The following is a 26,467-nucleotide window of genomic DNA, read 5'->3' on the forward strand; positions in this document are numbered from 1 at the left end:
CAATGTGGGATCTGAGCCGAATCTGTATAACCTATGCCACAGCTCACGGCAGTGCCAGATTCTTAATCCACTGAGCAGGGCCAGGGATCGAACCTTTGTCCTCATGGATACTAGTTGGGTTTGTTACCGCTGAGCCACAAGGGGAACGCCTACTATAGGATACTGAATATAGTTCTTTGTGCTATGCTGTAGGGCCTTGTTGTTTATTTATAGTAATTTGTATCTGCTAATCTCAAATCTTAATTTATTCCTCCTCCTCCATCCCCTTTCCCCTTTAGTAACCATAAGTTTGCTTTCTTTGTGAGTCTATTTCTGTTTTAAATAAGGTCATTTGTATCATATCCCACATATAAGTGATTTTGTATGATATTTATCTTTCTCTGTAACTTCATTTAGTATGATAATCTCAACATCTATCCTATGCAAATGGCATAAACATGCAAATGGAATTTTTATGGCTAAGTAGTATTCCATTGTATGTATATTCTGTCGATGAATGTTTAGGTTGCTTCCATTTCTTGGCTATTGTAAACAGTGCTGCTGTGAACATAGGGGTGCATGTATCTTGTAGAATTTAAGTTTTCTCTGGATATATGCCCAATAGTGGGATTTTGCTGGATCATAGGGTAACTCCGTTTTTGATTTATTAAGGAACCTTCATTCTGTTTTCCAAAGTGGCTGCATTAACTCACGTTCCCACCAACAGGGTAGGAGGGTTCCGTTTTCTCCACACCCTCTCCAGCATTTAATATTTGTAGACTTTTTAATGATGGCCCTTCTGACTAGTGTGAGGTGTAGTTTTTGTTTTTGTTCTGTTTTTGGCCACACCCATGTTACATGGAAATTCCCAGGCCAGGGATGGAATCCAAGCCATAGGAGTGACAACGCTGAATCCTTAACCGCTAGGCCAGCAGGGAACTCTTTCATTGTAGTTTTGATTTGCATTTCTCTAATAATTGGCCATCCTGAGCATCTTTTCATGTGCCTGTTTGCCATCTGTATATTGAAGACACATTTTTAGATACTAATGTTCTTGGTGCATTGTTTTATCTTAAAGAATCTCAAAACGCCAGTTTCCAACATTTGATGCAGAGCTGAATATCTCTGACGATCCAACATTCCCTGTCTCAATACAAGATAAATCATTTATTTTTGTCAGACTCCCAGAAGAAGATGCCAGTTCTCAGTTCTCAAAAAATAATCATCACCCTCGTAAGTATAAACCTTTATGTTACATAGGGTTAAGTATTTCAGTTTTGTAATATAGTTATTAAATGACTAGTTATAATTTTATTTGTGGTGAAGGTAAATATTGCTAGTAAAATATTAGGCACTGCAAATAAATTATTTTATTAATCATCAAAGCAGATTACTTTAGAATTTTGTAAAGAATAAGCTCTTTAACAAATGCATCCTAAGGCCTTAGTAAATATTTGTTGAGTGAATAAATGGATGTTGATGGTTAGTTTAAAGCAAAGCCCTGGTAATACAAGTTCATTCAGGAGAAAGCATATCTTTTTTTTGGCTGCTGCCTGGCATATGGAGTTCCTGGACCAGGGATCAGATCCAAGCTGCAGTTGTGACCTATGCTGAAGCAGTGGCAGTGCTGGATCCTTTGACCCACTATGTGGGGCTGGAGATCAAAGCTACCTCCTGGCTCTGCAGAGACACCACTGATCACATTGTGCCACAGTGGGAACTCTAAGAAACATATCTTAATGAACCTTTTCTTTTATAGCAATTGGACAGGTAAATACTACATTCGTTGTTTTGAGTATAATTGTGAGACAAAGGTAATGGCTTTCAAACTGTTGCCAAGCAGAGTTCCTAACAGTTCTATTTTTTATAAGATGGACAAGCATTGCTTCTAATCATGGATGTTGGGATGACAATACGACAGGGTTGAGAAAGTCATGGGGCAGGGAATTGCCTCCCTTATGTGGCCCCTGTCACATCACTCTACCATTTGTAAGATAAGAGGTGTGGTCGCAGTGCCTCTGGGGCAGTTGTGAAGGTTAAGGGCATTCATCTCTTTTGAGGAACTGCATAAATGTTCATTTCTTTGTGAATAATAGATATGAAATTATCTATTGCCAATGAATTTATTTAAATAGGTTATATACCTTTTGATCTTTATTATAAACTTCCTTAGCAGACTTTTTTTAAATAGGGAAAGAGTTTACCCAGAATTGAATTCGTGAAGACTTACGTGATCATTATTGAGGATTTACTGTCATTGCCACAGTTCTTGACGGTATAGCCTTCCTACTTTGCATCTTTCATTCTGCTGGTGAAGTTAATTGACATCAGCTTCATCGATAAGCCTTCCCTCTTTGTGTGTGTCCCCCTCTCAGTTCCCTTGGGCTAGTGTTCATTCACATGGTACGAGATTCTTTTTAAAAATGACATCATGGAGTTCCCATCGTGGCTCAGCGGTTGGCGAACCCGACTAGCATCCATGAGGATGTGGGTTTGATCCCTGGTCTCGCTCAGTGGGTTAAGGATCTGGCATTGCCATGAGCTGTGGTGTAGGTTGCAGACATGGCTTGGATCCCGAATTGCTGTGCCGGTGGCCACAGCTCCGACTGGACCCCTAGCCTGGGAACCTCCATATGCCACAGGTGTAGCCCTAAAAAGATAAAAAGATCAAAAAAAAAAAAGAGAGATCATGTAATAATAGGATTCTATAAATGCCTTTTTGATTTTTTTCAGATTGCAGAAATAATTTATATTCCTCTGAAAAAGGTCAAATGATACAGAAGTGTTTGAAGTAAAAATTAATATTTCCTTTAACCATCCTTTTTCCTCTTCCCCCAAGACAACCCCACAAAGCTTGCATCCAAAGGAAGAGCTTGGTGTTTACCTTTTGAAACCTTTAATATCCATACACAGAATATATTATTTATTTTAATTTTATACAAATTGGAGTATAAGATGTGTATTTTGTGATTGGTTTTTTATTATATATATATAGCGAATAATTTATAGATAATATTTTCACTGCAGCTTAGCTCATGGTAGGTAGGAGTTCGGATGAAGAGAATGAGACTTAGATGGTTAAGAAACTCGTGGAGTTCCCATCATGGCACAGTGGAAACAAGTCCGACTAGGAACCATGAGGTTTCAGGTTTGATCCTCAGCCTCGCTCAGTGGGTTGAGGATGTGGCATTGCTGTGAGCTGTGGTGTAGGTTGCAGATGTGGCTTGGATCCAGCGTTGCTGTGGCTCTGGAGTAGGCTGGTGGCTGCAGCTCCGATTAGACCCCTCGCCTGGAAACCTCCATATGCCGTGGGCGCAGCCCTGGAAAGACAAAAGACCAAAAAAAAAAAAAAAAAAAAAGAGTGACTTGCTTTCTTTGCCAGTCCATTTAAATCTGTCTAAAATATGGTGAATTTTATTCCTGGCAGCCATTCTTTACATTAATGAGAATGTACTAAAACAAACAAACAAACTTGTTTCAGAGTGGTAGGAGAGCTTAGCTGCTGCTGTTTTTCTATCTTAATTACAAACTTGAGCTGGAAAATGAGTCTCTTCTTTAAGAGAATTGAATCAAAACTCCTTAGAGAGGCATATAGTACTTTTTCATTAATAATTAAGTATTACTACTGAATACTTAAAGAGTAAGTATTACTTAATAAATTACTCAATTATTCCTATTATTGCAAGGTACAGGGAACCTAAAACAGGCCTCAGAGCTGGGCTAGAATTTTGGAGATGTTGCAATGTGAGGGGCAAGTGTGCATCTTAGAATCCAGGAGATAACAGTGTCCGCCTTGGTCTTGGAGATGTAGGGAGTGAACTAAGCAAGGAGCAGAACAGCACGATCCTGTACGTGGAAAGAGAACAATGTTCTGTGAGACCTTTGGTGGGAAGCGGTGGGGGGGGTGAGCCGAGGACGGGCCATTTTTTGTTGTGAGCCACTCGGGAAGTCTGAAGATTGGCCACGTTTTAATGATAATCCTCCCTTCATCTGAAAAATGAAGGGCTCAGTGAGCAACTAATCCAGTCTTCCTAGAGCAGGGAGTCACACGGCCTGGGCTTTTTCCTTCCCTGGTGATTTATCTGCCCCCAGGGGGAAAGGCCCAAAAGCCTGGCGTGTTTTTACCCCAATTTTTACATCTTCTCTCTCCCGTGAGGCATGGTCCCTGATGGGTAACACCGTCAAGAGAGATTAGAGGAAGCCTGCTTCTTGGTGCTGGGAGGGAGGGCGAGCATTGTCTATGGGTGTCATCACTGTCAGTGATCCGAGCTCTAGGAGAGGGAGCCTGGCCATCTTGCCCCACTGGAAAATTTCTTTTACTTCCAGGAGCCTCAGTTTTCACCTTCGAATCAGGGATTGTAATTAGTGGGGACAGTTAAATTATTTCGTAGCTGGTAGGGTCTGGTCACACTTAGAATGGATGCCCTTCCCGTGTCAGGGTTAACCTTTTAGTTGCTGAATCATGGGGAGATCAGGAGGTTCTGGAGGAAGGAAAGTCGTGATTGGGGTGGGAGGGAGGGCACTGCGGTGTTTGGGAAGAGCTATTTTCTAGGCATTGTAGACTTCTCTCCATATGTTACACCGGGATGTATCAGCTAAGTGTCAGCCCTGGATAGAATAATAGGTGTATCATATGCTGACTGTGAAGATGAAACGAAGTGAAATCACATGTGCAAAGCGTAGAGATTCTCAAATTATCACTCAAAGTCAGCGTCCACAAACCATCAGTTACTATGCAGCGATTCCATTCCAAATTAGGAGCTCTCCTGGTTTGTGGTTGACCTCCCTATTGAGAGTGGAGTGTCTGGACCCTTGTCCTGTTCTCTTCTGTTGCTCTGGCAGACGCAGCAAATGAGGTGGATGCTCTATGGTGAACTTGTATCCCATTGGGTGAGATGTTTTCCTGGGCCCCGTAACAGGAATTCTGAATGTGTGTCTACACTGAAGCAGTGTTGTCATTCAGTGCTTTTCTGTGTTAACTGTTTTCTCTTAAATTATCAGATTTATATTCTGCCGTTAAAAATTTACTCAAAGAAAAGGACCTAGAAGATGCAAAAACATCACAATTCATTGCATTTCGAAGGTAAAGCATTTACCATATTTTAATGTTTTTAACGTAGCTTTTAAATCTCATATCTTATGAATCTAGATGTTATTGGAATGGGAGATTCTGGTAGTTCATTGCTGTGAATTCTCCTATTTTGAGGTATTTCTTTGGTAGACCCAGCAGAAGGCAATTTTCTAAACAGGGCTTTTTCTACCAGATATTGTAATTGTCAACTCTTAGGAAATCTGAATGGAACGAAGGCTTATGTTAAGATCACAATTACAAAATACCTTTTTCTGGAGAAAGTCCTGGAAGCTTATTTTAGAATCCAGTATCTCATAATTGTTGGTGACAGAAATCAGCATAAAACAGATTCCATTAAGGTGACCCTTGTGTTTTCCTGTGTTCCAGGCAGGACTGTGACGTGATCAATGCCTGCTGTTGCAAGCACTACACGGGCCGTCTAATCAAGTGAGCAGGGTGCTTCCTGGGTTCCCTGTACTTTTGTTTGTTTTGGCATTTAGCGCAGTAGCCACATATTTCACAATCTTTTTTTTAATCCTCCTTCGTGAAGTCAAATGATCTCTTCTATTACATGTAATAAATTCCTTTGGAATTGACTTTTGGAGAAGCAGTGTTATAAGAAACATAAGGAATAAAATTGTCCTTGTGGTTTCCTACGTAGGAAGATGAGCATGGGGAATTCAGAATTTTTCAAATTGGAATGTGTGTGGAGTGTGTCCAAGAACCTTAGCAACGGGATGCCTGCAGAGGGCACCTTAAGTACACAGCTGTCAGGGAAATAGGAGTTGAGAAAAGCCACTCTATTGACACCTAGGACAAATCCACTCGCTTCTCTTGGATTTATCAGCACCTACTATTTATTAAGTGCAGAGAACCCAGGGATAAGTGAGTTACAAGAGGAGCTCCCTATTTAATGAAGAAAGACACAAGAAACCATGATAGGTAGCCTAACAAAGGGTTAAAAAAGCATTAGATTGAGGCCTTGTAGTCTGGATCCCGGTAACTATGATCTTGGGCAGGTAAGTTCACTTTTCTGTGTATGTAGCAGAGGATATTTAGCCAGGATTCCCCTCCTAAAGTTGGATGAAATGAAATAATATTATCTATACCACTTACCACAATAACTGGTATACAGCCAGCATTTATTCGACTTACTGCTATTATTCTGATATAATGTCATAATTATAATAGGATTTCATATTATACTGGAAATATGTATCAGTGCTGTAAGACTTGAAATAGGATAGTGATAAGAGAGGCTGCAGAGGAGAGGATAAATTTAAAAGGTAGAACCAGAGTTCCCGTTGTGGCTCTGTTGTTAACGAATCCGACTGGGAACCATGAGGTTGCAGGTTCAATCCCTGGTCTCGCTCAGTGGGTTAAGGATCCAGCATTGCCGTGAGCTGTGGTGTAGGTCGCAGATGTGGCTCAGATCCTGCGTTGCTGTGGCTGTGGCATAGGCCAGCGGCTACAGCTCCGATTCGACCCCCAGCCTGGGTGCGGCCCTAAAAAGACAGAAGACAAAAAATAAAAATAAAAAATAAAAATAGAAAAAAATAAATAAAAGGTAGAACCAGTAAGTGTTTTGGTTACTTTTAGAATATAAAAGGAAAGAGAGACTTCAGCCTTTGTGCCAAGATTTCTAACCTGGAAAGATTGGGCTGGGAAATGTCACTGAGTTTGAGGTGCTGCAGAGAGTTTAGGTACTCAGACCACAGTTGTGGGGGCCTGATTTCTCATTGACCTTAGGAGAACAAAAGCAATGTGAAGACAGCGTGGACATTATATTGAGCAGTAGATCTGGGTCTGAATGGGAGTTCATGCTTAGCGTGAAATTGAGGCTTTCCAAACTCTGATGCCGTATTCTCACTTTGAAACCCAGAGACCATCAGAATAGGCTTGAATTTGGAGTCGGCGATAAAATTTGTTGTACCAGGAATGTGTATCTCTCAGAGTTACTCCCTGAAAATACCTCAAACGGTCAGCAAAATGATGAAGCAGACGCCAGTGGTAAAGACTTGAATGGTATTCCTCACGGTTTTGCTAAAAACAAGCATGACTTTGAAAGTGGTATTCGCCTCTGCAATGGAGAAGTGTTTTTTATAACAGGGGTAAGTGATAACAGGCAAATAGTATCTTTTGATCTATCAGGGTTAGATCTGATTTTCTTTTTATTGCCTGAGGATTGATTCAGAATCTAGTCATATTGGGACTGACATGCTTCTTCCATTGTGTGTGTGTGTGTGTGTGTGTGTGTGTGTTTAGGGCCACACCCATGGCACATGGAGGTTCCCAGGCTAGGGGTCGAATCAGAGCTGTAGCTGCTGGTCTGTGCCACAGCCACAGCAACACCAGATTCAAGCCGCTTTGCAAGCTACACCACAGTTCATGGCAACACCAGATCCTTAACCCACTGAGTGAGGCTGGGGATCGAACCTGCGTCCTCATGGTTGCTAGTCAGATTTGTTTCTGCTGAGCCACGACGGGTACTCCAGCTTCTTCCATCATTTTTTGTTAAGGATTTTTTCATCTCTGTCCCTAAGGGATCTTGGTTTGTAGGTTTCTAGTGATGTCTTGTCTGGTTTTGGTGTCTGACTAACGGTGGCCTCATAGAATGAATTGGGAAGTGTTCCCTTCTCTTGTATTTTCCAGAAGACTTTGTGAAGAACCATTTTTCATAAGTTTGAAGTTTTTGAGGAACAAAATACAAGGGACAAATGACACACTTATTATATTTTACAGAGTATCATTTCCTTGCATGCTGCTTAAATACACAAACTATATTAATGGTCACCTTGAATTTGTCCTCATTGTATAAACACCATAAACATACCAAGCTTATTCTTTAAGAGCTGTGAGGAGAAGTAAACGCTTTGCAAAAATGTACGCAGACTTATGTAGTCAGTGCAGGAAATGATATGTACAATCTTTAAAATAAGAGAGACAATATAGACTGCTCTCCAAAGAGTCAAATTAAGGTTAAATTTCAAGGACCCAAAACTCCCATTTGTGTTTATTAAAGTATTTGAGTGTGTATATATTCAATTGGTGCTTACTCGTAGATTTTAAGCTTTTTGAAATTCTGAACAATTATACATACTATTTGATTTTTTTATTATTTTTTTATAATGTTTTTTATTTTTTTCTCATTATAGCTGGTTTACACTATTCTACCAATTTTCTGCTGTACAGCATGGTGACCCAGCTACGCATACATGTATAGATTCTTTTTTCTCACATTATCATGCTCCATCATGAGTGACCAGATATAGTTCCCAGTGCTACACAGCAAGATCTCATTGCTAATCCATTCCAAAGGCAATAGACTTCATCTTTTAACCCCAAGTTCCCAATCCATCCCACTCCCTCCTCTTCTCCCTTGGCAACCACAAGTCTATTCTCCAAGTCCATGAGCTTCTGTTTTGTGGAAAGGTTCATTTGTGCCATATATTAGATTCCAGATATAAGTGCTATCATATGGTTTTTGCTTTTCTCTTTCTGACTTCACTCAGTATGAGAGTCTTTAGTTCCATCCATGTTGCTACAAACGGCATTATTTGGTTCTTTTTTATGGCTGAGTAGTATTCCATTGTGTATATATACCACATCCTCCTAATCCAGTCATCTGTCGATGGACATTTGGATTGTTTCCATGTCTTGGCTTTTGTGAATAGTGCTGCAATGAACATGCAGATGCATGTGTCTTTTTTAAAGAAAGTTTTGTCTGGATATATGCCCAAAAGTGGGATTGCTGGGTCATATGGTAGTTCTATGTATAGTTTTTCTAAGGTACCTCCATACAGTTCTCCATAGTGGTTGTACCAACTTACATTGCCACCAACAGTGCAGGAGGGCTACCTTTTCTCCATACCCTCTCCAGCATTTGTTATTTGTGAACTTACTAATGATGGCCATTCTGACTGGTATGAGGTGGTATCTCATGGTAGTTTTGATTTTCATTTCTCTAATAATCAAGGATGTTGGAGCATTTTTTCATGTGCTTGTTGGCCATCTTATACATAACTTTTAATTACAAGGTGCTTACATTTTATGTTGAACCTTAAAATAGACACTCTTTACAGTGTTCTTGTTTGAAAACATACAAAACATTTATTTGTTTTGGTGACAGGATAAAACTGATATCACTTGTGGAAAGAAAAGATTTTTGACCATTAATAATATGGCTGGCTTGGAAGTAACTGTGGATTTTGGGAAACTAATGCAGTGCTGCCACATAAAACATGCATGGGCAAGAACTATTCACACGTTCCAGGTAAGGATGGACTTTTATAAAGCTATTCAAAGAGCTTGCCAAAATAGAGTACCTTGCATTATTGTCTTCCTAATTTTTGTTGCTTTTATTTTTATTTTTCAATTGGGAAACAAAATGCTCAGAAGTACAGAAACCACTGTACAGGTACTAACGTTTTGCCCTTTCTGTTTCTTTCTTTCTTTTTTTTTTTTTAAAGCATTTTAATTTAATATCCATTTCTGGGATTATTAGTGAAGTGAAACATCTTTTATTTTTTATTTTTTTATTTATTTTATTTTTTTGTCTTTTTGCCATTTCTTGGGCCGCTTCCGCGGCATATGGAGGTTCCCAGGCTAGAGTTCCAATCGGAGCTGTAGCTGCCAGCCTACGCCAGAGCCACAGCAACACAGGATCCGAGCCAAGTCTGCAACCTACACCACAGCTCACGGCAATGCCGGATCGTCAACCCACTGAGCAAGGGCAGGGATCGAACCCGCAACCTCATGGTTCCTAGTCGGATTCGTTAACCACTGCACCACTACGGGAACTCCTGCCCTTTCTGTTTCACAGCTCTCTTTTATTGGCAGGAACTAAGACATTATAGTCAAGTCTCATCCTGTGGGCTTCCTCTCTCACCAGGGAGAGAGGAGGGGAGACTGAATTTCCCCCTCAGCTCCTGTCTTTAGAGCTCCTTGGCATGGCACACTCACTGAGCTTGTCTTTATTTAAAATTTTGATATTTTGGGAATGCCCACTGTGGTGCAGTGGGTCAAGAATCTGACTGCAGTGGCTAGGGTTGCTGTGGAGGATGCAGGTTTGATCCCAGCCCGGTGTAGTGGGTTAAGGATCCAGCGTTGCTGAAGCATAGGTTGCAGCTGCGGCTTTGATTCATCCCTGGCCTGGGAACTTCCATATGCCACAGGTGCAGCCATGACATTAAAAAAAATTATTTTTTGATATTTTGTTCAGCATGGATTTTTTTGTTGTTGTTGTTCCAAAGTTTTATTTATTTATTTATTTTGTCTTTGTAGACAAACTTCCATATGGAAATTCCTAGGGTAGGGTTAGAATTGGATCTGCAGGCCTATGCCATAGTCACAGCAATGCCAGATCTGAGCCAAGTCTGTGACCTACGCCACAGTTCATGGCAACACTGAATCCTTAACTCAAAATAGCAGGGCAGGGATCGAACCTGCATCCTCATGGATACTAGTTGGGTTAGTTACCGCTGAGCCACAGTGGGACCTCCCCAAAGTTTTATTTTTTAAAGTTTGTCTAGCTTCTTTGCTATGTTTCTCAGCATCCTCTTAAATGTGCCCAAAGCAAGTGCCTCAGTTCCTCTCCCCTCATCCCAAGCCTTCCCACCCTCCTTGGAGGTGATTTCAGACCTGTGTCTGTCTACTCATATAGACAGGGGAACCAGGTTCTACCTAAGTGGTGTTGTAATGATTATATATTTTTTTGTAACTTGCTTTTTGTTTGCTTAACCAACTTTATTGAGGTATAATTTACACATGCATTTTAATTACAAAAGTGGGGTGAGTTTTAACGAATACATCCCCTTCCTCTACCCTTGTGAGGTAAATCCTTTGTACTTGGGAATAATTTTAGATTTACAGAGGAGTTGGGAAGTGTTGGGCTGCATCCCACAGGCCTGCAGGGCCTTCACTTGCCCCATTTTAAGACAAAGAAAGCCTGGAATCACCAACAAGACATCAGTGGTTTAATGGATGGAGGAGCTTTCATGTCTGAAGCAAGGTCCTGGAGTGACACCCCACTGTGTGTGGTGGATAGTGGGCAGGACATGGCCATCTTCCCTCTGGGAGGAAGTGAGGCTGCCGGTTAAAGCGGAATTGATGTCAAGTTGGCTCACTGGTTACCAGGGAAACCAGCAAGGGACACACCCCTCACCATCCCTTTGATTAGAACAGTCACTAGCTGGGGCCTGGGGTGAGTATGTGAGAAGGTCAGTAATGTGCGTAGGCTGCAGGTGAAGCAGGTATTCTGCAGGTAGGGGGTGTACCTCGAGCAAGAGAGCAGCCATCTTTGTGGCCTGACCGTATAGGAAGTTGGTATAGAGAGTTCCCATATACTCTTCACCCAGTTTTCCCTAATGGGAGCATCTTATACCTATGGTATCTTGATCCAAACTAAGATGTTACTGTGGGTACAATGCTTTTAATGAAACAATACTCTTTTTTTGGATCTCACCAGTTTTTCCACTCATGTCTTTTTTCTGTTCCAGAATCTCATTCTGGTTACCGCATGGCATTTGGTGTGACTTGCTTTTAAGCTTTATTTTATTTTATTTTATTATTTTAATTTATTTTTTGTCTTTTGTCTTTTTAGGGCCGCATTAGCGGCCTATGGAGGTTCCCAGGCTAGGGGTCGAATTGGAGCTGTAGCTGCCGGCCTACACCACAGCCACAGCAACACCAGATCTGAGCTGCATCTGTGACCTACACCACAGCTCATAGCAATGCAAGGCCCACTGAGCAAGGCCAGGGATCGAACCAGCAACCTCATGGTTCCTAGTTGGATTCGTTTCCCCTGTACCATGACGGGAACCCCATTTATTTATTTAATTTTTTTTTTAAGCTTTATTTTAATATTCTTGAATTCTCATAAGTTTTGCGTGGCTCTGTTACTTGTCTCATTGTTTTGAGCTCCCCTCTCTGATGTTATATTGTTTTAATGACAAAACTCCATCAACCTTTATCTTTATGAATAGAATTCTATGGATGGTAGAATTCTATGGATGGTATTTTATTTATTAACCTGGCCCATCTCAGTTCCAAAAAGAATTTGACGTGGCTTACCAAAAAATACCCACAATTCAGCATGGGTTTGTTTTTTGTTGTTTTGTCTTTTTAGGGCTGCACCAGTGGGATGTGGAAGTTCCCAGGCTAGGGGTCGAATTGGAGCTATTGCTGCCAGCCTACTCTAGAGCTACAGCAATGCCAGATCCGAGCCACATCTGCAACCTGCACCACAGCTCACAGCAACACCAGATCCTTAACCCACTGAGCGAGACCAGGGATCAACCCTCAACCTCCTGGTTCCTAGTCAGATTTGTTTCTGCTGCGCCAGGATGGAAACTCGTGCTTTTTTGTTTTTTTTTTTGTAAAGATAAAGAAATGATGTCCAGTGGAAAATAAAGGTAAGGATGGTAAAAGGATTCCTGCCAGGAGTGGATTGGAATGCTGATATGCACACTGCCCTATTTGCTTGTTAATGTAGCCTGAAGATTTGGTTTTTAAGTTCCCTTAAAGCCAAAGTTCCCATAGCAAAGAGAGAAGCAGTCAACTGACTGTCTCCTGGAGTCAAACAAACAACTTTTGAGAGGGGCAAATATGCCTAGCTGTGAGATCCCAGAGAAATTTCTCCCATGGGTATTTATGATGGGGACTCAGGCATTCTGGAAACTCAGTATCCTTCAATTTTAGAAAATTTTCTTAAAGAATTTTATTATCTAGGGAGTTCCCGTTGTGGTGCAGCAGAAATGAATCCGACTAGGAACTATGAGGTTGCAGGTTTGATCCCTGGCCTTGCTCAGTGGGTTTAGGATCCAGCATTGCCAAGAGTTGTGGTGTAGGTCGCAGACATGGCTCGGATCCTGAGTTGCTGTGGCTGTGCATAGGCCGGCAGCTACAGCTCCAATTAGACCCCTAGCCTGGGAACCTCCATATGCCATGGCCCTAAAAAGACAAAAAGACATAGCAATAATAATAATAATTTTATTATCTCATCCTCAGGTCCCTCTCTTTTTTCTTTCTAGAATTTCTATTATATAGGTTTTGGACCTCCAGAACGGGTTATCAGTCCTTCCTGTTTTCTATCTCATTAGCATTTTGTTCTATTTTCTGAGAGATCCTCAAATTTATAATCCAGTCTTTCTGTTGCATTTCTGAATAAATAAGCAATAAAAGAGTATTGATTATGAGGTGGAGGTTGGAGTAGGTGTCTCAGAATATTCTTGTCATTGAATCTGGCTCTTTAGTTCATGGTTGAAAAAGTGTCTCTTACCTCTGAGAACATTTGTGATTGTTCTCTCAGCATAGGTTCTTCTTCCAAGTTCAGTTCAGCAAATATGGGTTGAGGCAGACTCTCTTCTCTGTGCTCGGTATAGGTCCGTCCAGGAAATAGTCAAAAGATACTTGCCATTGGGAAGATGACATTTGATAGGGAAGAGGATAGAGACAGACACAATCTAAAAAAATTAGTAAACTATGTATGATGTGAGAAAGCGGTAAATGCTATGGAAAGGGGGTAAGGATAGGGTGCCAGTGTAATTTTAAATAGGTGATCAGGAGTTCCTGTTGTGGCTCAGTGGTTAACAAATCCAACTAGGAACCATGAGGTTGCAGGTTCGATCCCTGGCCTTGCTCAGTGGGTTAAGGATCCAGTGTTGCCGTGAGCTGTGGTGTGGGTCGCAGACGCAGCTTGGATCCTGCATCGCTGTGGCTGAGGTGTAGGCCGGCGGCGACAGCTCCGATTCGACCCCTAGCCTGGGAACCTCCATATGCCGTGGGAGCGGCCCTAGAAAAGACAAAACAAAAAAAAGAAGGTGATCAGTATGGGCCTCAATGAGAAGGTGGTGTTTGAGCAAAGACTTGAAGGGGGTAATGAAGTTAAGCCATGTGGGTATCTGGGAGAAGAGCATTTTTGGTAGAGAGGATAGCCTAAGCCCACCTTCTAAGGTGGGAGGCTGTCTGGCATGTTTGAGAAATAGGAACAGCAAGGAGGTCAGTGTGAGAGAGAGATAGGAGATGAGGTCAGAGAAGTGGCATGGGCCAGGTCACCTTCTGGGATCTTCTAGGACTGTGTTATCCAATATGGTAGCCAGATCTGGCCCATCACCTGTTTTGGTAGGTAAACTTTTATTGGAACACAGTTCCGCATTCATTTCCTTATCGGTTGTGGCTATTCTTACACCACAAAGAAAGAGTCGAGTGGTTGCCATAGAGACCATCTGGCCTTCAAAGCCTAAAATACTGAGTCTTTGACCATTCTCAGGAAAAGCTTTTTAATCCCCACTCTAAGGTCCATATAGACTTTCAAGTTCTAGATCCATAAATCGTGAAGGGTATTTATTCATGGTTTGTGCCTATTTGTATAACTTGTTGATTTTAAGAACAATTTAGAGATGGGAAATAAATAAATAAAACTTGCCTCCTTTAAGAATTTTGATGAGAGTTCCTTGGTGGTTCAGCAGGTTAAGGATCTGGCATTGTCACTGCTGTGGTGTGAGTTTGATCCCTGGCCCCAGAACTTCCGCATGTGACAGGTACAGCCAAAACAAAAGTAAAACACAATTTACTAATTAAAAAAAAAAAAAAGTTTGACAGTTCTTTACAATTTGAGGAAGATTTAAAGATAAGGACAATTGGGGAATTCTCTTCCTGGCTCAGTGATAGCAAACCCGACCAGTATCCATGAGGACATGGGTTTGATCCCTGACCTCGTTCAGTGGGTTGGGGATCTGGCGTTGCCATGAGCTATGGTGTAGGTCACAGACTCGGCTTGGATCTGGCATTCCTGTGGCTGTGGTGGAGGCCAGCAGCTGCAGCTCTGATTCGACCCCTAGGCTGGGAACTTCCATGTGCCATGGGTACAGCCCTAAAAAGATTAAAAAAAAATAAAGTATTAAAAAAACACAAAGATGTGGACAATTGAGTTATAGCAGGTTATTGAGGTGAAGGTAGGTGCCCGTGTCCCGCTTTCTGCACACCCTTGGCTGACAATTTAATTTTTGTCCTCATCCATCTATCAGTGAGACACCTGATAAAGAACAATGGGGAAGACAGACGTGGTCCTGCTTTCACAGAACATACAGCTCTGCGAGAAGTATGGTTAGGAAGGCAATGACTGTCTAGTCTGGTTAAAAATCTGTGGTAGAGGAAGTACAGGGTGCTGGAAAGTACATGGATGGAGCAGCTAATGCAGAAGTGGGCAGATGGAGGCCAGGGACTTGGGAGCACAAGCAGGACCACAGGAAAGCTCCTTGTGCTGGATGGAGCCTGGCTCATGAGAAGGAGGAGGGAGGGGAGCAGGGCCAAGACTGGTTCTCGAAGGGCTGTAGGAGCCATATTAAGGATTTAAGACTTTTTTTTTTTTTTTTTTTTTTTTTGAGAGAGAGCCAGGGAGCCATTAATGGATTTTAAATCAGAATCTGATGTGACTGCATTTGTATTTTACACATGATCACTGTAGTGGCTGTGAAGACACTGCCTTGCAGTAAATGTGGGTATAGGGAGACTGAATATGAGCCTATTAAATTTTTCTCTGTGATACTTAATTGATTAAGAACTCAGCTAATGGAGTTCCCATCGTGGCTCAGCGAAAATGCATCTGACTATTATCCACGAAGATGCAGGTTCGATCCCTGGCCTCGCTCAGTGCTTTAAGGATCTGGCGTTGCTGTGAGCTGTGGTGGGGGTTGCAGACATGGCTTGGATCCTTTGTTGCTGCGGCTGTGGTGTAGGCCAGCAGCTGCAGCTCCAATTCGAACTTTAGCTTGGGAACTTCCATATATATGCCTTGGGTGCAGCCCTAAAAAGACCAAAAAAAAAAACCCAAAAAACAAAACAACAAAAGTGTAGGTAGGCTTTTACCTGTTCAGGAAAATACAGTATAAAATCCAAGGTGGGGAAGTTTCCACTGCAGCTTGGCAGGTTAGGGATCCGATGTTGTCTCTGTGAGAATGTGGGTTTGATCCCTGGCCTCTCTCAGTGGGTTAAAGATCTGGTGTTGCTGTGGCTCTGGTGTAGGCCAGCAGCGGCAGCTCCAGTTTGACCCCTAGCTTGGAAACCTCCATAGGCCACTGGTGTGGCCATAAAAAGAAAAAAAAAAAAAATCCAAGGTGGGGAAATGGTGCTCTATATCCGGCAAACATATTTAGCATTTGTAGGATTAAGTTTCACTTCAGTTCATTTCTGAGATTCAGCAGCATTGGAAGGAAGTATTTGTCAAACTTTGATAATCTGAAGAGTTGGTCCAGGAAGGGTAGAAGTACTTGGTGTGTACAGGTGTTGTTTTTTTTTTTTTTAAACTGTAGATCTGTATTTTCTACATGCCGTATCTCGTCTTTTATCTCCCCACAGTTCTTCTTGCAGCAGGAGAATGTGGGAGCATTGGGAAAGAGGATGGTTCAAACCCCTTCTTAGTTTATATTGGCAGTAAAATATAGGGCCTAGGAATAGTCACAACCAGTTACTGTTTTCTTGAAATGGTTTTCTCATAGTTATGTGGTGACATTGGACAGTTTTCTTTTCTTTTTTTTTTTTTTGTCTTTTTGCTATTTCTTTGGGCCGCTCCCACGGCATATGGAGGTTCCCAGGCTAGGGGTCGAATCGGAGCTGTAGCCGGACAATTTTCTTGCCTGTATACTTCTTGGTTTGCTAAACCCAAAAGACAAAGGTTCTTTTTTTGTTCTCATAGTTCTCTTTTGTCTTTTGTGTCTTTGTGATTATTTTGGTTTTGTTACATAGTTATGTTCACTTTTTACCTTTTAGATCAGAGTAATGTCATTTTGTGTTAGATGATTGGGGTCATTTTTTATATATATGTATCAAGTTTTCAAAATTTTTTGTTTTTTAGGGCCACAGCTGCAACAATATGAAAGTTCCCAGGCTAGGGATCAAGTCCGAGTGGCAGCTGCTGGCCTACGCCACAGCCACAGCAACACCACATCCGAGCTGCGTCTGTGACCCACACCACAGCTCTTGGCAACACCAGATCCTTGACCCACCGAGTGAGGCCAGGCATCGAACCCTCATCCTCATGGATACTAGTCGGATTTGTTTCCTCTGAGCCACAGTGTGAATTCCATATTTTATTTTTTGGCTGCATCCATAGCATGCAGAGGTTCTGTGGCCAGGAATTGAATTCATGCCACAGCAGTGACAGTGCTGGATCCTTAACCCTCAGGGCCACCAGGGACTTCCAAAATTTTGTTATATTTTAAAACTTCTTTGGTGTTTGCAACATTTTAAAACTTCTTTGGTGTTTGCAACATATACAGATACTTGCTATAGAAAAAAATACATGTATATTTATCTACTCTCCTATTAATGGATATTTTAGGTGTCTGTTTTTTGTTATATAGGTAAGAGTGGAATAACACATTTACACATAAAACCCATATGAGGAGTTCCATCATGGCGCAGTGGAAACAAATCCGACTAGGAACCATGAGGTTGCGAGTTCAACCCCTGGCCTTGCTCAGTGGGTTAAGGAGCCGGCGCTGCCATGAGCTGTGGTGTAGGCCGGCAGCTGCAGCTCCGATTCGACCCCTAGCCTGGGAACCTCCAGATGCCGCAGGTGCGGTGCTCAAAAGACAAAAAAAAAAAAAAAAAAAAAAACCCATACGACTATTTCACATTCTTTTCTCAGGGAAGATTGAGCACTGGATACAGTTTTAAAAGTTTATTGCTGGGTCTCTACAAGCCAGTTGTGGATCTGTAACACCCAAGCTTAGCAGTATAATTAGAAACCAGGAATTCTGGGATAATGAATAAAATGGATCCCACCAAATGGATTCGTTTGACTACCCTGGCCAGGTAGAAGGCACTTGAGAGCTCTTTGAGGATTTGTCACCTTTCTGTCTTAGTAGACTGTCCAGAGACATGAACCCATTATGCACCAGTAACTCTCCCTCGTGATTATTCCCTCTCAGGGGTCGGAGGAGAAGACAGTCGTGTACGTGGTTGGGAAGGCGGGCCGCCAGCACTGGCAGCACGTGTACACCGCAGTGACCAGGGGCCGCTGCCGAGTGTATGTCATTGCGGAAGAGTCTCAGCTTCGCAGCGCGATCCTGAGAAAGAGTGTTCCCAGAAAAACTCGCTTAAAACATTTTTTGCAAAACAAGCTCTCCATGAGCTGTGCATCTCCAGAAGCGTTTCCATCCCCTTCAAAGAGCCCTGGAGACGGCCGGAGACCCCGCACACAGCGGTCAGCATCCCCCCTCCCTACAGTCCCAGCCGACACGGTGACAAATGACGTCCCTGGAAACGAGGCCGCTGCGGCTGGTGACATGCTGTTTACCGTTGCCAAAGGAGGGGACTTGGATTCATCCGACGAAGTGGATACAACTGAGGATCCATCACAACTGAGAGGGTCCAAAAGAACGTGCTGCATGAACGACGATGAAAGTCCAAACAAAATTCTCATGGTAGGACTGCTGTTCAGGTTTTCATTAAGTATCGATGGCCTCAGTGAGCTTGTAAATGACCTTGTGTTTTTTTTATCAGTGCTGCTTGGTGCTGCAAGACTCAAAAAACAAGTGTTCTCAGCCTGTCCCATGTCCTCGCTCCCGTATCCAGTTGAGTCTTAGCTTGATCTTGGCTGATGTTTCTCGCTCTGCTTGAGGCTGGCACCCTGGATATCAGTGGACAGATGGGAGGTTTCTGTGGACGGAGAAACTTCTCAGGCTTCCTGCACTGTCCTTCCTCATCTTCCTCATCATCCCCCGATCCCTTTCCAGGGCATAATCCCACTTTTATCCCTGCAGCTCCAGTGAAGCAGCTGGGCCTAGTCATCATCATGTCAACTTTAGAGGCACTTTCTGAAGGCTCATTCTGGACTTTCCCCCTGACAGTTAAGCTGTTTAATAGCAGTTGCTGTTTCACTCCTTTGCTTTCAGTGTTCCCTTATCTAAGACTCCGCTACTTCTCTGGCTCATCCGCCTTCATGTCTTTTTTTTTTTTTTTTTTTTTTGCTTTCTCTAGGGCTGCTCCTGCAGCATATGGAGGTTCCCAGGAGAGGGGTCTAATCAGAGCTGTAGCCACCAGCCTACACCAAAGCCACAACAACGCAGGATCTGAGCCACATCCGTGACCTACACCACAGCTCACGGCAACGCCAGATCCTTAACCCACTGAGCAAGACCAGGGATGGAACCTTCAACCTCATGGTTTCTAGTCGGATTCGTTAACCACTGCGCCACGACGGGAACTCTCGCCTTCATTTCTTCACTCCTTTTCTTCCCCTCCTCTGACTGGAGACATCTCCCAGGGCTCAGTTCTCTTTTCCTCTGAGAACTGAGTCCATTCCCTGTTTTAGTGAAGCAAATCACCTCTGTACTGGTGATTTATTCTACCAATAGTTTTCAAGTGTCTGCTCCATTCTGGGCATTGGGAATGCAGAGATAACTGACAGTCCCCACTCTGGCACGGGTGGCCTGTGGTGGAGATAGACAGGCTACGTCAGTAACTTCATGGTGCCCTGAATGCTCTTAACGCTGAAGAGGAGGTGATGACCCACTCCCCACCCCCATGGGCGTATTTGTTCCGAGAGCTTGGCTTTGTGGAACCACAGCCCCAACGTCTTATTTGCTTTTCTGATTTTTCCATTTCAAACGCCGTTCTCCCAGTTCCACAAGCTTAAAATCTTGGAGTCACTTGAGATTCACCTCGCTTTCACCCCTTACCTCCGATGAGTTGCTGGGTTTATTGCACGATGTCTCTCTCAGGGATTTCTTCCATCCCATTTAGTCTGCGCTAGTTTAGATCCTGACCTTCTTGGATGATTGCTGACCTGGCTGCCTTCCCCTCTCTTGTTCCCATTCTGCTAACACATTGTTACTACGTTTACCCTCCGCTTAAGTGCTCAGCTCCTTTCTTTGTCTAGAGGCCTTCAGTGGCTCCCTTGTGCCTTCAGCACAAACTCCAGACCATCTAGTGTGACCTCTGAGACCTTCACCATTCAATTCCATCTTCCCCAGCTTTAGTCAGTCTAGCTTCATCATTTATTGTGTTGAACCAAACTTACTCTCATCTCCTTTTTGGTTTTGGTTGTGCAACTTAGCTCAGATGCCTCCATCTCTCTACCTCCCTTCTTTCACCATTAAAAAAAAAAAAAGGAGATCCGGAGATCCCGTCATGGCTCAGTGGTTAGCGAATCTGACTAGGAACCATGAGGTTGCGGGTTTGATCCCTGCCCTTGCTCAGTGGGTTAACGATTCGGCATTGCCGTGAGCTGTGGTGTAGGTCGCAGACGTGGCTTGGATCCCGCATCGCTGTGTTTCTGGTGTAGGCCGGTGGCTGCAGCTCCGATTAGACCCCTAGCTTGGGAACCTCCATATGCCACGGGAGCGGCCCAGGAAATAGCAAAAAAAGACAAAAATAAATAAATAAATAAATAAATAAATAAATAAATAAATAAATAAAAGACAAGACAAGGAGATCCTCTGCTACTCACCAATCTAAATGTTGGAGGGAGGTAAACAGACAGGTCCCTGGCTTCATGGACATTGCTTTGTACAGTGGGTCATAGGCAGTCGATACTAGAGAAAATAAAAATTTTATTAGATCTTATTAGATCAAGAAAGATGCAGTAAAGAAAATAAAGGTAACAAGGTAGGGAATGATCAGTAGGGGATGGGTGGGGCAGGCAGGTGGGGCTACTTTTGTCCTGGTGCTCTGGTAAGTCCTCGCCAGGGAGGTGATATGTGCGCTGAGCACTGAATGATGCAAAGGAGCCAGCCAGGTGAGGCTCTGGGGGAGAGCATCCCAGACAGAGGGTGTAGAAGATGCAGAGCCTGAAAAGGGAATGACCTTATTGGAAGAGGAAGGGAGACTCGTGTGCCTAGTGAATGTGAAAGAGCCTGTAGGTGATGCTATTAGATAGGCAGGGCCCTGGGAGGGGGCTGCAAATTTATTCTACTTGCAGCAGGAATGCATTGGAGGGCTTTGAGCAAAGATGTGATATCATCTAATATAGGCTTAAAAACCATCCATCTTACTGTTGTGGAGAATGATCTGTGGAAAGGAAGGGGGGAGCAAGAGGCCCAATCTGTGTTGTCCCAGGGAGAGCAGTGAAAGAGCAGAGAGGCTGATGAGAAGTGGTTGGATTCTTTTTTTTTTTTTTTTTTCTTTTTTTTTTTGCCTTTTAGGGTCACATATGGAGGTTCCCAGGCCAGGGGTTGAATCAGAGCTACAGCCGCCGGACTACACCACAGCCACAGCAATGGGGGATCTGAGCTGCATCTGCAACTTGCACCACAGCTCATGGCAATGCCAGATCCTTAACCCACTGAGCGAGGCCAGGGATGGAACCTGCATCCTCATGGATGCTAGTCGGGTTCGTTAAAGAAGTGGTTGGATTCTTGACACCTCTTGGAGATGGAGTGTCTACGTGACTTGCTGATGCGATGAGAGGATAAAACAAAAAGTAGCCCAGGATGACTCCAAGATGTCTGGCTGCAGCAACGTGGTGAATTGTGGTGCCTTTCCTTGAGGTGGAAAAAACGTGAGAGGAACTAGGTTTGGGGGGAGAGTTCTCTTTTGGCATGTTGTATTTATCAATTAGAGGTGTATGTGGGCTTGTTGAGAAAGTCAGTGGTTGGTAGAAGAGTGTAGAGCCTCAGGGTAGGTTAGAATGTCCAATTAGGAGTCCTTAGCATGTAGAGGTAATGAAAAGATTATGTGAGTTAATTTCAGGAGACACCCCAGATAAGGAGGGGGCCTCAAGACAGAGTTCTGAGGGGGGACTCGTGACTTGGAGGGGATTGGCACAGGAGGAGGAACGGGCCAAGGAGACTGAAAAAAAGTATGAGAGAGAGATGGAAGGCTAGGGTGGTGAGGAGGAGACAAAAGGCTTCGTAGAGTAGACTGTTAGAGGCCAGGAGGTGAGAGAGCAGAAGAAGCAGTGGAGGCAAGAGTTCTTGAAGAAGGTTGCTATGGAAAGAAGCGGAGAGAGAGGGTTGCCTATAAATGGAGAACTTGTGATCAAGGAAGGATTTATTGATTTTTTGGATGGGTACATTAAAGCATCCTAGGGTATCGGTCCTGAACTGCAAAGTCACCTTCAATTTCAATTCACCGCACCTTAAAAATGCCTCGAGTGCTCTTCATCGCCATCAGAAGCACACACGATCTCTTTGGAAGAGCCTTTGTCTGTTTCCCACCTCTCACAGTTGTCCTCAGCTCAGCCGCTCCTTTGCACGCCATGCTCCATCCACACTGTTGCATATTTGTAGTTGCCTACAAATTGGAAAATGTAGACATGCATGATTCAGAGAGGGGGATGATTGTAGGAATGGCATTCCAAAGAGGGTGAGATGGGGGAAATCGAGAGCATACATTTGAGGGATTTCCCTTAGATAGGACTGGGAAATGGGGGAATCCATCTTCCACTGAGCCTAGAAGAGAACAGCTGCAGTTGTGTTTAATAGAGGGAAGGTGAATTACTTCTCAGCTGATTGCCCCCTCTCGTCCTTTCTCTTTTCCTGCTAGAATCCAGTTAGTTTCTGTTTGTTCCTGAAGTGGGAGGGCAGCACACCTTGCCTCTGTACGGCGCTTGCAGCAGCTGTTTGACGCTGTACATGAAGCTTCTTGAGGACTAGTTTATCACACAATTGTTGATCGCATGTAAATAGTTCAAAAATACGTAGTCTTTTTGTTGTTGTTGTTGTTGTTGTTGTCGTTGCTATTTCTTGGGCCGCTCCCTCGGCATATGGAGGTTCCCAGGCTAGGGGTCGAATCGGAGCTGTAGCCACCGGCCTACGCCAGAGCCACAGCAACGCGGGATCCGAGCCGCGTCTGCAACCTACACCACAGCTCATGGCAACGCCGGATCGTTAACCCACTGAGCAAGGGCAGGGACCGAACCCGCAACGTCATGGTTCCTAGTCGGATTCGTTAACCACTGCGCCACGACGGGAACTCCTTTTTTGTCTTTTTTTTTTTTTTTTTTTTTTTTTTAAATACGTAGTGATTAAAGTATGAGTCCAGAGTATGGCTGTGAAGCCTTAAAAAATCCCCCAAACCCCTCCAATGTGGTGTTCTTTCATGTTCATGCTCAAAAGTCATCCTCATTCTTGCTGTGCCCCATTGCTTTAAGAATTCCTTTGAGAAGCGCTTTTAGAGGCAGCAAAAGATCCTTTTGAAGGCTTATAAGGGAAGCAAACTTCTCTTGAGACCTATTTTGGTTTTCAGAAATAATCTAGGCGTTCCCTTGTTGCTGAGTGGATTGAGGATCTGGTATTGTCAATGCTGTGGCATGGGTTCGATCCCGCCCAGGAATGTCCGTGTGCTGTGGGCACAGCCAAAAATCCAAAGTTATTTGTTTCCTAGTTTTATGAGTTAGATGATCCAAGTTGGTAATAACGCTTTTGTATAAAAAGGGTGGGATTATAAATTATCCACAGCTGTATTCCTGATGCAAGTTTAAGACTTGCTTTATGGGCCAGCAGCAGACTTGCTAAGGATGAGTCTTTAAAAGGCTTTTGAGGTGGTAATAAGGCTAAGCGGGGGCTGCCATGGGAGCCCAGCGGAGAAAGCGCTAGTGTGCAACCTGCCTTTACCAGGCTGAATTCTAAAGGGAGAATACTTCTATTATGACCCCTCGGGGGTGTAAGACCTTAAAAAGTTCCAACAAAGGGCACTATTAGGCATATTAGGCAACTACGAATATGGAACAGTGTGGATGGAGCATGGCCTGCAAATGAGAGGCTGAGTTGAGGACACTGTGAGAGTTGGGAAATAGACAAAGGCTCTTCCAAAGAGATTGCGTGTTCTTCTGATTGTGATGAAGAGCACTCGAGGCATTTTTAAGGTGCTGTGAATTGAAATTGGCGAAGGTGACCTTGCAGTTCAGTGGATTATGGTCAGGGAGACGAGGGGATGAGTTCTTAGCAAATAGATTATTTCAGCAGGTTGGGCAAAATGATTAGGCTCTGAAGTCAGACAGTAGAGATGCTGAAGGGTCGTCAGTGGACATAACGGGCAGTTATATATTGAGTCGAGTCTGAGGATGATTTCTAGGTTTCTGGCTTGGCCATCTGGGTGGTTCCGGGACCCATTAACCAGCACTGGGAGAAGAGGCCAAGGGACAAGTTTTTTGGGAAAAGTGATAAAAGTGGACATAACAGAAGAAAGTTTTTCCTTTTTTTTTTTTTTTTTTTTCTTCTTCTTCAAAGTAGTGGCATCACTGCTGCTTCTGTTTCATTCTGTATTCCAGAGCAGCTCTTTGATATGGAATTTCCATCAGCCAAATTTTTTTTTTTTTTTTTTTAAGTGTTACCTCTTGCAAAGACCGTGGGATAAATCAGGCTCTTGACCTGGAGCAGAAAAGAAAGGCAGTTCCAAGGAAGAAACTTTTTCTATAAGTGTCTTTTTTTTTTTTTTTTTCTTAGCACCAACATGGGATGGGGAGATTACGGTTTATGTGCTGGTACAAAGAAAATTGGCGGCATTAATTCATCTTCAGTTTTGAACTTTCCAAAGCTTTTAAGCTGCAGTGGAGGTTAATATCACAGGAGGTCCATGAACACAAAGAGTGGTAGTCAGGGCTGCCCAGTGCTGGCTGGTAGCACTGCAGAATGGCAGCAGCATGAGCAAAGTTCTCTAACTCAAGAGGATAAGTTTTCTCACATGGTTTGCCAAAAGTATGTGACATTTATAAGAATCCCTAGAAATGAAGACACTAGAATGCGGAGCTTTAGGACTGCTAAATTAGGGACTTCCATGTTCCCTAGACTTTAGGTACATTGAGATGTGTCGTTTGTAAAAGATCAGATTCAATGACAAAGGCTGTCCACAAACCCATCCTTCACATGCACTTTGCTACACAAGAGCCAAATCAGTATTCAAATTTTACAGACACCAATGCCTGAAATACCTGAGCACCCCCTTCCTCCTAGATAACAGCGTTGCTTTTCCATTGATTAATAGCTTTGGGTTTTGAAAAAAAATATTCCCAAAGAAAATGTTGACTTGATTTTTTTCTTTTTCTTTTTCTTCTTTTTTTTTTTTTTTGTCTTTTTGTCTTTTTTAGGGCCACACCTGCAACATATGGAGGTTCCCAGGCTAGGGGTCTAATCGAAGCTGTAGCCGCCAGCCTACGCCAGAGCCAGAGCCGCCAGAGCCATGCCAGATCCAAGCCACATCTTCTACCTACACCACAGTTCACGGCAATGCTGGATCCTTAACTCACTGAGTGAGGCCAGGGATTGAAGCCAAGTCCTCATGGATACTAGTTGGATTTTTTTTTTTTTTGCTTTTTTTTTTAGGGCCGCACCCTTGGCATATGGAGGTTCCCAGGCTAGGGATCAAACCAGAGCTACAGCCGCTGGCCTACACCACAGCCACAGCCACGCAGGATCCCAGCTGTGTCTTCGACCTACACCACAGCTCACGGCAATGCCGGATCCTCAACCCACTGAGCGAGGCCAGGGATCGAACCCGCGTCCTCATGGTTCCTAGTCAGATTGGTTTCCACTGCGTCACGACAGGAACTCCCGCTAGTTGGATTCTTAACCCATTGAGCCACAGTGGGAACTCCCCCCAAGTGACCTTTTAAATAAAAATGTGTAAAATATTGCTAAAATTGATATATATAAGCAGTGATTTCTAGAATTTTTTGAAGAAAATGACATTTTTCACACACCCACAAAAAAAAGCTGGGAAGCACATCATCATATAGTCCTTGAATAAAGATAGTCCTTGTATTACTCGGTTCCCTAGAGAAACAGAACCACAGAACCAATAAGGTGTGCCTCGGTCTGTCTCTGTCTGTCTGTCTGTCTGTCTATCTATCTATCTAGTCTGTTTATCTATCTGACCTATCTCTCTGGATTTATTTTAAGGAGTTGGCTCATGCCTTTGCGAGGGCTGGTGATGAGTGCAAAAGTTGGAGTTTCCTGATGGCCTAGTGGGTTAAGGATGCAGTGCTGTCACTGCTGTGGCTCGGGTTCCATCCCTGGCCCTGGAACTTCTGCATGCTGTGGGTACCCGGCCCCCGCCCCCCCCCCCCCCCCGCCCACCAAACAAACAAAATCTGCAGGTAGGCTGGCAGATAGGAGACCCAGAGAAGAGTTGATGTGGCATTTCAAGTCCCTGGAAGGCAGTCTCCTGGCAAAATTCCTTCCTGTGGGGCGGTCGGTCTTTTTCAGTTAAGGTTTTCAGTTGATTGGATGAAGCTCACCCCCTTTATGAAGGGTAATCCACTTTACTCATAGTCTACTGATTTAAATGTTAATCTCATCTAAAAAAATACCTTCATAGAAATTTCTAGAACAGTATTTGACCAAATATGGGGATATGATGGCTTAGCCAAGTTAGACACATGCAATTAACCATCACAGTCCTCTAAATTGAATAGATTTAGCATGGTGAATGATTGAGTTATGTTTATTTTTCTCTTTCCCTATAGTGGCACTTCTT

General features: G+C 43.3%; 1 protein-coding gene across 2 annotated transcripts in view; it reads left to right on the plus strand.

Moving 5' to 3' along the window:
* HELB (DNA helicase B) overlaps positions 1 to 26,467 on the plus strand; it is a 51,111-nt gene that overhangs the window by 18,028 nt on the left and 6,616 nt on the right. For both annotated transcript variants that reach the window (XM_003126364.4, XM_013997699.2), the window contains exons 7-12: positions 1,058 to 1,212; positions 4,981 to 5,062; positions 5,438 to 5,497; positions 6,933 to 7,161; positions 9,180 to 9,323; positions 17,980 to 18,474. In XM_003126364.4, coding sequence (XP_003126412.1) covers positions 1,058 to 1,212; positions 4,981 to 5,062; positions 5,438 to 5,497; positions 6,933 to 7,161; positions 9,180 to 9,323; positions 17,980 to 18,474 — 1,165 coding nt within the window. The remainder of the gene's footprint in view (positions 1 to 1,057; positions 1,213 to 4,980; positions 5,063 to 5,437; positions 5,498 to 6,932; positions 7,162 to 9,179; positions 9,324 to 17,979; positions 18,475 to 26,467) is intronic.

The sequence above is a fragment of the Sus scrofa genome, chromosome 5 (genome assembly GCF_000003025.6).
Source record: "Sus scrofa isolate TJ Tabasco breed Duroc chromosome 5, Sscrofa11.1, whole genome shotgun sequence".
NCBI lineage: Eukaryota > Metazoa > Chordata > Mammalia > Artiodactyla > Suidae > Sus > Sus scrofa.